Source organism: Rhopalosiphum maidis, chromosome 4 (genome assembly GCF_003676215.2).
Source record: "Rhopalosiphum maidis isolate BTI-1 chromosome 4, ASM367621v3, whole genome shotgun sequence".
NCBI classification, from domain to species: Eukaryota; Metazoa; Arthropoda; class Insecta; order Hemiptera; family Aphididae; genus Rhopalosiphum; species Rhopalosiphum maidis.
Window position 1 is genome coordinate 30,558,498 of NC_040880.1, and position 17,964 is coordinate 30,576,461.

Consider the following 17,964-nt stretch of genomic DNA (forward strand, 5'->3'; position numbering starts at 1 on the left):
AATAGAATACGTTTATCTCGCGTACCTATATAATAAAATATGTGGAACGGATTTATAGTAGCGGTCATAATATTATATAGTATCGTGCGTCATTTGGCTGATTAGTAATTAATAATAGGTAGGTCGTAAGTACATAAATAGTGGGAGTCCAAATTAACCAAAACGCAAGAAATAATTTTTTACATTGTCACAATATCGGTCCATTAATATTATTAGCCTAATCAAAATATTTTATAATACACATTTATCGCAGAAATAACATAAAATAATATATTTATGTATAAATATACATTCGTATGTGACTGTCAATTATTGTTCTCTCATATTTTATAGTTTGCTCACGAAAAAAAAGAAGAGGTATACTTGCTACGATTTCTTTAACTTGTTCACTTAATTAGAAAGATTTTATTTTTGAAATGATGAATCATTAGCAAAATATAGGTAAATTACATTTTTAAGGTTCTTAGTCATATATGACATAATATCTAAATCTTGAAATGTATATGTTTTTAAAAATAAATAGTGTTTTATTTTAAACGGTAACATATATTTTAATTGTTACCGGGATTCAAAATAATATTTTGAACATTTTATCAAAATGTCTACAAATTTATTTTGTTTTGAATATAAAATTAAAACAAAAAAATTTCGAAACCTAGTTTCCTTAAAATTATAGCTCGGATATGGTGTTACGAAACATAATTATTGGCTTATTGCTCTGACTAAAGTATATTAGGTATACTATAACATATCAATTGCCAATTGGTATTCATTGATGGTGCTTGCGCGTTAAATTATACTATAAATTACTATAAATAATAAGTCTAGATGTAACTAGCTATAATAAAGCTATAATCAGTAAACCGTATGTTTAAATGTTTGTCTTTCTGCAGGATAACCGAAGATTTTAAGTTACAAACTCATGGTCTGGACTCTCCACACCACCAGGGATTGTACGGTGGCCTAGGTCACTCGCCCACTTCTGGTTCACCTTGTTCCGTATACGCTTACCAGCCGTACCACCGGAACTACGGCGCAGGTCAGTTCCATCAATCGACGGCCGCCGAAATTCAACAGCAGCAGCAGCAGATACCAGTGACCCAAATGGTAGTACCACCTCCGCTGTCAGCGCAAAAATCCTCGGACGATGCGGCAGCGGCGTGTTGGTTGCAGCATAACGGCGGTGGATCGGCTTTCGAACACCACCTGCACCACCAACAGCAGCTGTCGTCAGCCTATCAGTCACATCACCAGCAGAGGCAACAAGACAACAACGGCATGACCGGAGGCGTCCAACAGCAGCAGCAACAGCAGACGGCCAAGATGACACAGCAACAGCAACAGAAAGCGGTCAAGGAGCAGCGGATCCGAAGACCTATGAACGCGTTCATGGTATGGGCCAAGGTGGAGCGGAAAAAGTTGGCTGACGAAAATCCTGACTTGCACAACGCTGACCTTAGCAAAATGCTCGGTGAGTACCTTAAAATATAATATATTATAATATTATGTTAAACGATAGTACTATTGTTATGGGTAATATAATATGATATACTATTGTATCGTTTACCTAAAGTTATCTTCGGTGGCGCTGAGATCATAAAAATAAAATAATTATAAACCCGAAACACGTTTATTGACTTTTAGTAACTACCAACAGGGATTATAATTTTACCTAAATCTATTGATTTATAACGAAGTGCGTTCGTTTCAGTTTGTGTGTAGGTCCGGTACCATTGATAACAATCTTACTCGTATATATATACTATATAGAGAATGATGGCGTGTCATCCACATACGTTTACGAAGGTATACTCTTATTATCGATAACACATTTCCAGAGGATTTACTCGTTTACCACCTTTACATTTTGCTTCTACAACACCTTGTTATATTATAATATACATTATTTGTGTGGTCAAATAATTTATACGATGATTATCAATCCAGATTATGTTGCTTTTAATTAATTAAAAAATAAAATTATGCCTATTTTAAAACTATTAATATAAACAATCATCTTCCATAGTATTCGAATTATCAGTCTGTACAAAAATAGAAAGCTCGTCGAGTATAAGAAAATTATGTCACCAGTTTGAAATGGTTGGTAATGCACTTTTTCGTTATCCCTTTAATATTTAACTGGTTTAAGTAAATTTTTTTCGTAGTTTTTTTTTAGTTAATATATCATGTGCAATGTGCGCTAATGTTTTCAACAGTTTAAATTACTTAATTGCCTAATTTATAATATTTATAATTTATATGATAACAGAGAGAGTTTATTTGTTCGTCTATTATTATTTTGGACTGCACGTGTTAGTGATGTTATAATGTATACCGTGTTCTATTGGCACAACATAGTTATGTTAGGTAAAGTCGTGAATTTAAGTATAAATCTATACATTTAATGTTGACTGTTTAATAGTAGTAGGTAAATATTACGTCTACCTACTGACAGTATGTCATGACGCAAAATAATCGTCTTAACGTCTGGACGGTCATCTTATTATATGATGTAATTATATATTTGCCGCAGATAGATGTCTGACAAACCGCTATAAATTCTTTACGAATACGTCGTTAGATTAAGCTAGTAAATTATTGGAAAATATATTATCATACATAATATAGTACAATATATTGTATCTTACTACTGCAGTGAAACGTCTTCCGTCTTCGGATATTAATTAATTACGCCGAGCATAATATTAAAAACGGGTGGGTTCTGTAACTATCTCGAATTCTTATCATCGCGATTTTAGCATGTGTATGTATTTTTATTTTTTATTTTATCGTTTGCGTTATATTATATTCGAAATATAAACATATATACTTAATCATAATATAATATATATGTCGTTCAGATAAACTAACGTCTGTTTACGGTACTTTGCATACGAAATTCAAGTCATATATCTTGCTATAACGAGAGGCTATTATAAACAGCGTATATTTACAATAAATTAAAAAGTGAAAAGGTGCATGTTTAAGATGCGCTTATACAGGGTGTCTCTCATCGTAGATCTGACATATTTATATGCAATTTAAATGTTCGTCGTTTATGTACGACTATATACAATATTTCGATTGCATCCGGTCGTCATCAATCAACTGCAGCATATACCTATGTATATATGTATTTTATATTGGAAATTCGTTCACCTGCTTCGCGCGATGATAATTTTTTTCCTAAAATTCACTTCGCCCCCACACGGAATCTATATAGGTAGGTATCTATAACTATTGCAACCCATGTACCTATATTATATTATTATACCTACAACAGTACTCCGTCGCAGCTGTCTTCGGCCTCGACGGCGCTATATATACGCGCGCAGATAACATCGACGCACACCTGTTACAACATTTTTCGCCGGTGGATAATCATAATGCTTAACTGGGGATAGCCGCACAGTATATGACCGCGTGCTATACGCGCGCAGCCAAAACAATAGGGTAGTAAGTGGCTGAAAGTTGCGCAAATAAAAAATAAAATTAATATAATAACAAACACTCACATGCTCATATTATATAAGTAAGACACATAGCGCGCACGCGTACAAATACATGCGTGCGCATGCGTTTTATATAGTGCGTATTATACATTGTCTTTGTCCTCTATTTGTACAAAGGCGAGATGAAAATATATACATAATATATAAATATATATATAGGTACGTAAATTTTTACCGAGCACCACGAGCTCGGTATCTTATTGCGCGCGCCAAACCTGACTTATCCATATAAGGGCCAAATGCATTAACCTCGCGACGACGGCGGAACAAATAGAACAAAACGCCCCTGTTTGTATTTAAATCGCGTATCCCTTTTTCTTTATTATTATTATATTATTTTTTTCTCTTATTTAACTTCACTTATTATTTCTCTCTCGCTCGCCCTTCACTCGCGCCGAACTCCTCTTCGGCCTGCGTCACCCACCGCCACGTCTGTACTGTTTGTTTAAACGTAATATCATATATACATTCAGTCTTATATATTAGAACGGGTCGTAAGACGTCTTTGCCGATGTCAATTAAACGTGCGGAAATTCGCTTAGTCGCTGCAATATTATTTACATACACAATCAAACCGGTTAGTTACCTTAGAAAATTCGATACATCGCACCGCCACCGACGTTGTCGTCCTCATATCTAATCCTTGCGCAAAGACGCAAAGTCGTTTTTATACTTTAACGCAATATCTATATATAATCACCCTTGCACATATATATATATATATATATATCACGCACGATGATAAAACATCGTTGTTTATGAGTATAATTATAAGTATAAAAAAAAAAATAATAATAAAAACAAACACATTTTACGATTACACTCTGCGAACATAATGTACACAATCGTTATTTTTTTTTATTGAAATGTGTCTGACACAAATGTATATTGTTCTATTGCCTACCACGTGATTCGATTTGCAATTTTAAACTGTATAATAACTGTGTCTTACTACATCAGCTAATACTTGTAATAATATATAACTATCGAAAGTAAAACTATTTTATTATTTCATGTCTGGTAAATATTCAGAATATTTTAAAAACCAAACGGATGTTTAATAACACAATAGATGGTAATCAAAATATCTCTTGTTCGGCTGTTATTCGCTCGTTTCAATTAAAAACTATACACATTAATAATATTGATAAAATCTTCAACAGTAATCGTTGTCCCGTAACATAAAAAACACACTACCGTATAAAATAAAAAGTGATATATTCATTGATATAGGTATAGTTTATAATACGGTTTTTATTTTTTATTCTGTCATTTAAGCGATTGACTTTGAAATGTACCTGGATGTAATAGAGTTCACTTTCAATAGATTATGCGATCTGAAATTCGATTTTACAAAATAATATAAATTATAATTATATGTAAATGCCGGCTAACATTAATATGCTTTTAAATAATGAACTTTTTACATTAGTAAGTTTATTTTCTTATTTAATTTTATAATAAGGTGATATACCATATATACGCGAAGGATATATTTATATATAGGTAATAAATAACAATAATAGAATTTACAAAAGGATTAAACGTAATTGAAACTTCACTTTACTTAGGTATAGATATGTGCTTACACTTAATATACTTTTTTCTAATCTTATAGTTCTAATTATTAAGCAAGTCAATTATTTCATTCGTTAAAAAAGTATAGTTAAGTACAGAAAAGTGAAGTACCTATAGTGATATTAAGTATATAGTAGAAGACTTATATGTCGAAGATTTTAATTTGAACAATCGAAACGCTCTTTGCATTGAAGCGATAGTGTATACTGTTTATAATAAGATGCATTTTGTGTATCTCAATTTGATTTCGGACACTAATTAGATCCAATATTATTGTGCAGAATGTGACGCGTTAACAAAAAGAGGCTTTTTTTCACTAATTATTTTATTTGACGCGATTCATCACGTTCAGCGTCCTCGTTTATAGGTAACCATCAACGCAGCCGGACAATGATCGTGTAATGACGTGTACATTATTGTTTTACCGTTTACGGGCAGACTATATATATACCATATATTAATATAGAAAAAACGAACGTCCAAAACGCACTGAAATGTCAATCCACTCGTCAACAGCACCGCAGTCTCATGTTTTCGTTATTTTTTTCTCTCCCCCTCCCTTATCCAGTATAATCGTTTCGGCCAAAATGTAATTTTAATTTTCGACACACAGTGAAAACTCATAAAAACCTCGTAATAATATCGTATCTATATATGTACGCAAGCGTAATACCTATACGAGTAATATACCTATATTATATTATTTCGGCCAGCTGTGAAAATAATAAATAAAAATGAAAAGAACGCTTTCCGAACTCGAGAGACGTCTAAAAGTCTATTGCCGCCACCACATAAAAAAATGAGAAGGCGGTTGAGCAGTTTCTTACCATATACATATTTATATATTATAGTGCATAATATAGGTATATAATACATACATATATATATCGTAAGAGGCGTTGGTCGAAGCACTGCACACGGTGCGTACACACCAACAGACCGACATTAGAGTTCATAGGTCACCTCGACTCGTTATGTTTTATGGTTCTGGTTACATTTTGCGTTTTTTTTATCTTAATCCTTTTTCGCGCGCACTCTAACCGCAACCCTGGTGATGTTATTAGGTATATACTATATACATTTAAACGCGTATTTTGCTTTCGCTCCCACTACCATCATTCGACGAACACATTTACACACACACACACAAGTATTCTCGGCTGTGGCTTCCCCGGAGTGAGTTTTTATTTATTTTTTTCAATTTGAATGTTCGCGCTTCTCACTTGACTACTAAACGCCGCCGCTATAGCCCCCCGTGGGGCATAAAGGATCTGTGGGCGCGGCTCCTGCTGGTGACAACAAGCCTTCCGGCATGTCCTTTATTTTATGGCTCGAAAATAGTTGTTATTTCTTTTTATATTTTCGGTATATTTTTTATTTCATTTTATTTCTTCTTTTTTTTTCCCAATATTATCGCAGTTCGAATCGGAACATATTTAACCGTCTTGAAAATCCGTCGTACATAAGTTCAGCCAACAACATAATAATTTTGTCCAAACTTGTTTTTCTCGAATTTTTATCAATTTTTCTAAAATAAAATCACGGAGTTCGTGTGGTTTATTAAATCTCGTACCTCAAATGCGACAACAAAAAGTTCAGATCACAAATATTTAAAACGACACGCGGTCGAGATACCCATCTCGCATCGACTTACAGACGCGTATAGATCTCATACCTATATTATACATAAAATAACTCATTTTTTTTTCTGTAAATATCTGTCGTCGGCGATGTTGATAAGAAAGTATCATTAAATTTATTTAGAATTTATATTCTTAAAATAAGGCTCACATGCGCACAGCATAGGTATTACACACGGCTGTTGTTGTCATATACATTATATATATACAAAATATATTATAAAAATGTATAATTTCATTTAATGTGTTATAAAACCGAAATAGAGTACTTTTCTACTTTACTTATACTGTTGTTTAGCTATGCGCAACAGTATTGCGATTTTTTTCGCTATGTAATAAAATAATGCATAGCACTATCGCGCATACCCAATAATGTCTGCAGATATATAGCTCATCGGAAACTGAAGGAAATATACTCTCAAGGTCCGAGATTAATTAAGACACCCGGCCGGATCGGTTCGGTTGGATAGCGCAAGGTTATAGACGAGTTGCATAACCATAATAATATATGGATCCGCGCTGTCGTATGGATTTATATACATACCTATGTATTTTTTCTTCTCTTTCACGTCGAAAATTGAAACGAAAGATTTGAAAAAAAAAAAATGTTTTTTTAAATCCCGACGATGGTGCGACGATCGTTGGGATGTGTGTGTTTATTATCGTCGACGTTATTCTAGTTATTAATAGGTTTAATTAAAATTTTTACAACAATTATAATATGATAAATATCAGCGGTCCTTAACCTTTGTGTAGTGGCGACCCAAGATATTTACCAAATTTTTAATGTGACCTTTTTATAAATAATGTTCAATGGTGGTTTAAATTTTAGCCGACCCGTTTAAAATTATTGACGACCCAAAATTGGGTCACGACCTTATGGTTAAGAACTGCCGATATATATTATTATTATATTATATAAGTATCTATTATCGTGCCCGTAGTCGTAGTGGACTATATGCGATGATAATATTGCCACCGCCGCCGCCTTGAGGACCAGCGCGTACGGCTCCTGTCCCAGGCATAAACACCGACGAATGTGTGTACTAATAATCTATTAGTAAGTCTGGTGTATGTAATAACTTAAGATTTACCGGTGACGATAATGTATACAAAGAAACCGCTATTGTGTCCGAAGCCACTGCGTAATTTATGGTTTTAAAATGGGTTCTCTCTAGAAGCCGGTATATAATATGTGAGATGATATATACATATACCTACAGATACACACTCACACGCGTAAAAAAACTGAACCAGAATAAGGTACCGTTTGCCGCCAGCTGTGTTCGCGCGCGCGCGCGCGCGCGTGTGTGTGTGTGTGTATATATACTTACTATATAACATGACAATATCGCTGACAGACCGCCAGAGGCATGGATTCGGCGGCAGCGGTCGCGGCGGCGGCATATTATATGTATACGGTTTTCTTTCCATGTATATGATAATATTATTTGTAATTTAAATCAGCATTATAGTATAAAGTTCTGGTTTGTGTGCGCAAAGAAAAAAATAAATAAATAACAATATGGGTATACACACTATTTCACATATACGTATATATACCAGCTATGTATACGTTGAACCCTCTCGCCGCGCAGCAGTAGTATCGAAAGAAAGATAGTCTCGCTGGAATAAAAATGTCAATGTATGACAGTCGCTGGCCATTTGTTCGCCGATCGTGTACATTGTGTATGTATAATAATATGTGTTTGTGCGCGTGCGTTTTTTCCTATTCTGTTTGTATGATATAAATAATAAACGGTCGTCTCTTGTTATTCGATTAATCGTAAACGTATTTGTATAAAAATATGTGTGTGTATTATTGCGGGTACCTATACCTTTTATACTTTATTCTGTTTTTATTTTATGTTCGTATTGTCTATATTATGTTTAATATGTGTTTTATCTCTCATATAACCATACTCATCGTGCTTTTAATTATATTTAACATTTCTAACGGTTCTTCAAATAATACATGTATGTGGACTTATCAAACTATTATTTCCTAATAACCGGACATTGAACAATTTGAACACATATCAATATAGGTTACCTATATACGGCTATAATATTAGGATTAGGTATACGATAGCAAATAGAAGAAGCAATCAATATTTAAATAAATAAAATGGTGAAGTTTCGATTATAATACAATACAATATTCACTCACCTTATTTATGTCTAATATAATTTAATATAAACATGTTTATTGCATTTTACGAATACTAATGTATTATAAAACTAGTATTATAGTACTCAGGATTTCACTTGCAGCCAAAACCAATTATCCAATTTGATTATATTGATATTATATTGATTATAAATAATGAATATAATACATGTATATTATATATATATATAATGAATAAAATATTAATTGACCCAGATTAAATTCAGTACATAACGCTCAAACTGTCTAGATATACAAAAATGTATTTACATTAATTTGAATGATGTTAATTAAATTAGGGCATTGAGTAGTGGATAATAAATTAAAAATCGAATAATCATTGCAAAATTAAACAACATATATTATGTTTAAAAGGATATGCATGCACTTGTTTTGAATACAGAATAGCTATATACCTATGTACTGACTACAACGTTCTTATATATTCTTCGGTTCACAGGTTAAAAAAAAAATAACCATTGCAATATTCATGTACAATATAATAATATATTATTTTTGTTACCGTCAATAGGATAAAAATTCCAAAAGTTTGATTCGATTTCTTACAATAATAGATAATAATTGTATAGTATATAATATTAATTATGACTTAATTTTTTTTTAAATCGATTTCAGAGTCAATCGCTTACAGTTGATATTTGTTGTTTATTTATTTTTTTTAAATTTAAATTCTATATGTGAAATGCAGCAGGACAATTTTTTATAGAATAAAAAAATGTTTAACAGTTTATTTATAAGCAGAACTGATCGTTTTAAAATGCATAAAAAAAATAATAAAAAAAGTCTATAGCACGCGCGTACGAATTTCCCTCACAGACGATTTGCCGCCGGGCACTCCACTTGTTGCGCGCCACCTGCGCCTTTACAACTCTATATATTATACACGTCATGTTTATTGTGATTGACGCCGAGAGCACCGCAGCAATCACAACGTTCTTTTTTACAAACTCCTTTCAGATTCTTCATTATTACTTATTTGATCATTATAATAAATACGAAATATGCGGTGACGGCAATGGGGACGGTGGATTAGGCATCATATTATCGACTGGTGATTTACGATTATATGTATATGGAATAACACCTCTCGGAGAGTGGTTCAAAGCGAAATCCGACCGCAAGCGCCTCTTTTACGAGCTTCGACTTCTGCCCCTCTTTTAATCTCTCTTCTTCCATAAATTCCTTTACTATATAACGTACCTAACTCTGTCTGTACATTTCACGTTTCACGCTGATTTTATTTTATTTTCCCATCACTAATTAAAATAAATCCACGTGTCGTCAATGCAGTAAATACTGTACCGCTAGTCGCTACATAGTACGCAAAACGGTGAATACTTTTATTATATCATACAAAATTTAAAATTCGTAAATACTCAACGGCTTTTGTGTTTTTATTGTCGTCGTTGTCAACGAATATGAGTGGGTGTTATTATAATATAAACTCGGTGCAGTGCAACGACAATTGAGTAATATCGCACATTGGCGACAGACTAACAAATTAATCCGAAAACATGACTACATTAACGTTTACGACTTTAAGAGTACCTTTACACCATTTAACGAGGGCAAAACAAAAAACAATTTACATTTACGTATTGTCTTGCTTAAAATCATTACTGTCAAGGTTTTCGCATGTTGTGAGATGTAAATTTATATATATTATATTGTAAAGCTTTGAGTGCGCGAGTGTGTGTAGGTGAATTGAGATTATGTGTATTGTTTTCGAGAGATTTAAATTATATTGTATATAATAATATTAACCATTATTCTCTTACACCTACTAAAATATTTTGTGGTAAAGATTTAGTGAAAATTATTTTTATAGATCTCTTATAAACCTCAAAGTACTTGGCAGTCGACAATAATATAGTATAATTTGTAATATATAATTATTATAGATCACGGACGTCACATAAAATATGAAGTCAACTAAAGTTATATCATTATAAATATATAGAAATTATTTTTTTGAGTTTAATTATTATTTAAAGTATTTAAATATTTATTACAGTTAACAAACTTACCTGAATATCCTTATAAATATATACACATTTAAATACAAATTTATACAAATTTGTTTATAATTATTTTCGATAAATACTTTATAAAATTATTTTTCTTGAGAAACTGCAACTGAAAATTATTCTTTAGAGTATCAAAATTTGAAAAAAGTAAAAATTGTATTATATAGTTATAATTAAAATGTATGAAATTTAAATAATATATTATAACAATTAAAAAGTACCTTTTAATAATTTCCTTTAAATAATTTGGTAATCCTAAAGTATTAAATACGATTTAAAAAGTGTTGAATTGAACTGGTCTTTAAAATAAATAAAATAAAGTTAGCTGTATATATGAACTATATATATGACATATTAGTTATTAAAATTAAAAATTTATCAGGAAAATATTTAAGATGATTCGTTTTTGGGAGCGTTGTGCATCGATAAGAAGTATAAATGAAAAAAAAAATAGAAACAAAATCAATAAATAAGAAGTATATGTGGTATAAATACCTATATATATATATATATATATTACATAAATTAAATTTATTTACTTTCATCGTTGTTGCACTATTTTATCTACGAATGTATACTTTTATTGAGCTAAGTATTCGTTTGGAGTGTTTGGACTAATAAAACCACTACCTATTTAGATCAATATTGGTGACCCGTTTGAGGAAAAAAAATTGAAATATCTATCGTTAAAATTAAAAGTTATAATATGTGAGCAAAATAAATTCTAATTTCGTAATAACACATAGAAGCGTTGAGGCTTTTAAAATTGTTTACAAGATACATTGCATCATAAACCTAGGAGATTAAAATCCTCGTGAAATAACTGAGTATATTACGTTATCAGGCCGATCAACACTTGTTTCACCACTATACAAAACTATATGATATGCATTTATAAATAATGAAAAACGTGAAAACTCAAAAACGTGAAAATTGGGCAACTGAGACGGCGTGGGGAAAACACTATCACGACGGCTGTTTTATAAACCTGCTGATCAACGGAAAATATCGAAAATATTCTATCTCTATAAGTTCTAGAAACGTATTAAGGTTGGTAGTCATCTCAGCCGTCTTATAACAGTTGAGTCGGGTATATTTAAATGTTCGATTTCAGTGGGACTTTCCGTTTGTTTCATTTCATGGATTGTATGGTGAAGTTTTATGTATAATCCCGCGGTCTTTGATGCGCTGCAGATAATCACATTAAGATCGGTCAAACCGCTGAGGCGACTGCTGTCCAAATCATTATAAACGATATACTGGCACAAGTCTGTTTTGCATTATTTTTCGTTAGTTGTCAAAATGTTGCGACAACGATCATTGCCATAAGTTTTGACGCCGCCGATCAACAAAGACATTCGATCGAACCCTTGAATGCTTTTGGGAACGCTGTCTATGAGTGAGCGAATAATATATTATGGTGTTGCTGATTGCGAGGAAATGTTAGTGAATCTATTTTTGAACAAACTCTATATCACTTACAGACCGACGAAACCATGAAACATGTCACTCATTCCCCGAGGTAAAAAAAATAAAAAGAAACATGCACATTACTGCGGTCTATATACGCTTATATAATATTAAAAATATACACTAGTTCCTCGTGGTAGAAATAGGGATAATTATTGCGAATAGCGAGTATTTAAAATGTATTGTAAATTTATGTAATTGTATATATTACATATAATAATGAGTATATATTATTGTAAATGTTTGCAAAATCCTGCAAGTAAGACCTTGATGAAAAAGTTATAAATAATTATAAAAGAAATATAAATGCAGGCATAAAATACTAAGTATCATTGTGTAATTATACATTTTCTTCACTTCGTATATTATTCATAAATGATACTTAGTGATGTAATTTCTATACATTTTTATTAGGAAGTATGGAATTGGTACTTAGGTCAAAATAAAATATAACATAAAAATTACGATGGTTTAATACTAAATCTCGATATTACGGATATTATGTACATATATAATATATATTATACACGTATTTCCACCAACACAAATTTACATTCATCGGATAAATATACTTGTGTTAAAAAAAAAATCAACAAGTGTCGTCTGCGTGGTGATTTTTACAGCATATTATATACGAGTGTATATAACTATATATGTACATTATACTCATAATATATATTTACGTAAATCGTTTGCCGACAAAGGAAGGGACGTTTGTGGTCATTCGCGCGTTTGTAACTCGTCGGCGGGTGTTTATAATAATATATTATTGTATGTGGTATGCTGTAAATAGTATTTAATATAATATATTAATTATTTTAATTGTGTTGATTTCCATATAAAGCCATTATATACCTATATAATATATAGGCTTATATATATATATTATATAATGTATTAATACCTATACCATCCTATAATATTTTCCGCTATATTATATCACCATAGCCGATGTACCTATAAAGGCAACGAATTGACTCTTTTCCGTCGAATCGCCTATATATATATAATATAATAATACAAACCCCAAGGTGATGGCAGCGACGCGGCGGTGTCGTTGATAATAATAATTTAACGCTTTTATATAATATCAGCTCGATGCTCTGCCGCCGCCGTCGTCGTTCCATACTTAGACTCGAGCAACTATTATATATTATATATACGACGTGCGTGTAGACGTTTAATGTGTGTGTGTGCGTGTGCGTATACTGCGGCACTGCGCGCGCAATGAATATTTATAAGGGATATATTACGATTTGCATATTATACGTTTGAAAAAAAAAGTAACCGTCCATCTGTCCTTGGTTGCGATTGGTCATTTGAATAAAATTTCCACAGTACACTATTTTTTTTCCGTTCTCAATTTATTTCACCTTACCGACGTCGCTGCCACCACCGCCGCCGCCACTGCTTCTCTTCAGGTCGCCTGCTGCAGTCAGCCCTATACAGCGTGCACCAAGCGCGCAGATTATAATAATAATAATAATACGTCGCGCCGCCAGTTTACTGGGCTTGCATTTATTTATTATTTTTTTATTATAATTTTTTTCTCCTCGAGTTCTCCACTCGAATGGTATCCACCGGACCCGTCGACAGACTCCGCCGCGTAACCGGTTACACGGACGTAGCCGCCGCCGATATTTGTGCGTGATTCCGTATAGGCGGAGCTTGGGGGACGGGTTATGCGCACCGTTTTTCCCCTACCCGACTCGTTGGACTACCTCCTCTCCGACAGTGGCGGCTGTCGTCTCCGCGGCGTACGAAATCTCACCGCCAGCGCACGTGCACACCGCCAAACCGATATTATTATTATTATTAATACATAATTATAATATTACATTGGGCAGAGGACAGATGTATCTTATATAGATATTATCTGATTTTATTTATGTGGGTATTAATACCTATATGTTTAATAAATTATATATTATTTATCTCATACGCACCCTGCTGCAGCAGCCTCCGAATCTTTCAAATATCATCGCTATTACTTGTCTTCTATTCTTCAGTGTAAGATATTCAGTCCGAATATCGATACGTCTTAAATATCGTCCTAAAATATTATATAGGTACCTACCAATATCGAGAATAGGAATTGATATTTATTTTGTCCGTTGATGATTTTTTTTATAACATATTATTATAATATTATGATAAACCGTTTATCAGTTGTCACAATTCAATGTTCATTGTGACTTTTATTATTAAGTTGTATACCTGCGCTATGTTAAAGTGTATTGTGTACACTGTACAGTGTATTTATCAACTATATATGTATAATATTAAATTATATTCAGAACTTTTTTTTAGAATGTATAATACTTCCGTATCGAATGTTTTATAAGTACGTAAAATATTGTCTGTGGGAATAAGGAGTAATCAATTTATTTTTTCCATGTTGAAAAACTTAAAACTGTATTTCGCCCACGATTTTTTAGCGAATATTGATGACTATTTTACCATTTTATTAAAATATATTTCAGACATTTGTAACTACTAACTATGTCATATACATAATATAGGTACTCGCGTTTATCCATATATCTTTGTACGCACCTATTTTCTACTTATAAAAAGCAGTGTTGTATCTATATTATATTCATTTTCGACGTAATTCCCGCAATCGCATGTGTATGTGTGTATATGTAAATTATATTTTGTTAATAACCGTGTGCAGCTGACCGTATAGTATAAAATTGCTTTACCCATAACCTTCGGACCTATTCAGTGCGTTTTAAAGCAATATGGTTATATAATATGTGTCCATATAATTTACTGCTCCTGTAAAAATGTATATGTTGGTTAAGTGTACAATTCATTATCACTATATATTTCTTTTAAGTTTACCCTTTACACGTTTTTTTTCAATATTAGAGTATAACATAATGATTGATATTTAATAATTCTAGTAAATTTTGTCTTTTCATGATTATTGTGAAATTGTATAAATTGTTGTAGTTTGTAAGATATAAATAGTAGATGATACTATTTATGGTTTTATGTTATTGCTTTTTTTTATAGTATCTAGTAATAATGTATGTATCAACTTAACAAAGTTACAAACAATAATAATGACACAACTATACTTATTTAGAAGAATCATGTAAAATATTGAAATGGTATAGAATAATATATTATTTAATTTAAACGATTTATAACTAAAAATTGTTTATTATATTTTAAGGTTTATAAATGAGAATTACGTAGTTTATTGATTATTCGTTTTTCTAAATACTTGCCTTCTGTTATATTGTGTACATATTATTTACCTATAACTTAAGTTATTTAAACATTTTCCTCGAATATTCTATAGATGATACTATATTATATATATGTTGTATCTATAGTATATAGTATCGCTCTTAAAATGTATTTAATTTCTGTGATCACGTAAAGTTTAAAAGCAAAAAGGTATTTTAAATGAATTTACGTCACTTTATTTTTGTTAATATTTACAAACTAAAAGTTATTTCTATATTTGTCGATTTATTTGTTTTTCACATATATTATAATCACTAAAATAGTTTATAGGTATAAAAGCAATACGCTTTAACTATATATGTTATATGGCTGTTACATGTGCGTATTATATTATATTTTTACACAAAAGTATTATTTATATAGCGTATTTTATTCAAATAAAAATATAAAATTGTTTTTAAATTACCTTTAATTGACGATTTGGTTGATTAAACTGTAATTTATACGCAAGCTTTTCTGGGAAAAAAAAAGTAGGCAGCCCATAATTAAGTTAATTTAACAAACGGTAGTATACACGGTATTTATCCAGATTTGTATATTATTATTCCCCCTTTTTTTAATTTAAATTAATTTTTTTTGTTTTTCTTCAAACACCTCAAATTGGTATTTTTTTGTATGTTGTCTAAAATTTCGAAGATAATACAGAGATCCACGTACCGATTTCTTTTTTTTAAACTTCTTTCATCGTGTTCATCGCGTTTTCCGTTCAGCTGACCACGTACGTGTCAAACGTTCGTCGCGCGCGATGACATTACATTATATAGTTATATACACTCATACATATTATTATACGTAGTATAGCCTAACGGGGCGGTGTGGCGGCAGCGGTCATTATGAATTACGACGGTATAAAAATGTCATAAAGGTGTGAACGTGAGGAAGGGAGAAGCGGGGTCGGACGTACACGAGCTGCAGACAACGGACGAGATTAATAAGAGAGGAAAAAAGGAAAAATTCGTAACGGTTGAAATTACCCCGATAATTATTGGCGTGGGGTATAAAGGTGAGTGCGTGTAATAACTACAACGCCGAAGATCGCGCGCGCGGTGCAGAGCACGTGACAAATACGACCCGGACGATTTGTATGCAAAACTGTGGGTGCATAATACACACGTTACACACACACACACACACACACACACACACACACACACACACACACACAAATATCTATTATATAGTAAAATAATAATAATTGTAATCATCACGAATCCCGAAAAAAACACATAGGTCCCGAGAACAATAGACGATCGCAATTAGCTGTTTAAACGTCCGTTTAGAGCCGCATGGATCACGACTCCGTGTTGTATGTATACACGCGCATATGTATAGTATTAAGGGAGTCGTGGAATAACGAAAATAAAAAATTTAATACACTATATTATAATAATAATCGATTTATATATACGTTTATTATACACACGCGCGCACTATAGTCGTATTATAATATGCTATACGTATATATTTTTTAACTTGCAGGACGAGGCGCGCTCCTTAACCCACTCGGCTGGCATATACATATATTTTTTACCCTTTATGTTTCAAGCGCGCGTGTGTGTTTATATATTTATAATATAATGGGTCGCTAGCCGCTATCCCGATATTAGTGATTTCGTCATTCCGACCACGAATCCGACAGGAAACGCCTTCCGTCGCGCCCAGCAAGCTCTCTGTGACGGCAGTGGCGGCGGCGGCGACGAGCGCATCATGAGCAATATACAATAATATTATATCTACAGAATAAATTATAATACACATACGAGTATATGTATATATACATCTATATAGCGAGTTCGACCGAATATTATATATATTTATGTTTTATTAATATCGTATATCATTACGTACATCGTTATTATGTATGCCTATCGTTCTTTTTTTTTTAAATATATAGTTTTATTGATATTTCATATAATTTTTCTAACGTAAAATTAATTTTGTAATTCTCGCACATATGCCATGTATTATACGTTATGGCGGCGGTAAATCAAGAGAGAATATATAATACAGTATATATATTATACCTGAAATGTGTGTGCGTAGTAATAGTGTGCGTATTAGTGTATTACCGTATAGGTGGAATGTCGTATTGAATTTATTGGCATGGAAAATGATTTAGACACTTATCTGTTCCTATAATGGGGGATAAAAAAATAAAAATAAATCGAAACCCCGTTCCACGATCAATGGGCCTTCACGATGTACTAGTTTACTCGGCTGGACTTTATGGAAATTCATTAGACATCTTACCGATAGTCGTCATTATATACACTTATTATTATAGT

General features: G+C 32.1%; 1 protein-coding gene across 1 annotated transcript in view; it reads left to right on the plus strand.

Annotated features, from left to right (window-relative positions):
- Positions 1 to 17,964, plus strand: part of LOC113549441 (putative transcription factor SOX-15) — a 79,908-nt gene that overhangs the window by 16,425 nt on the left and 45,519 nt on the right. The window contains exon 2 of the mRNA XM_026950739.1: positions 894 to 1,471. Coding sequence (XP_026806540.1) covers positions 894 to 1,471 — 578 coding nt within the window. The remainder of the gene's footprint in view (positions 1 to 893; positions 1,472 to 17,964) is intronic.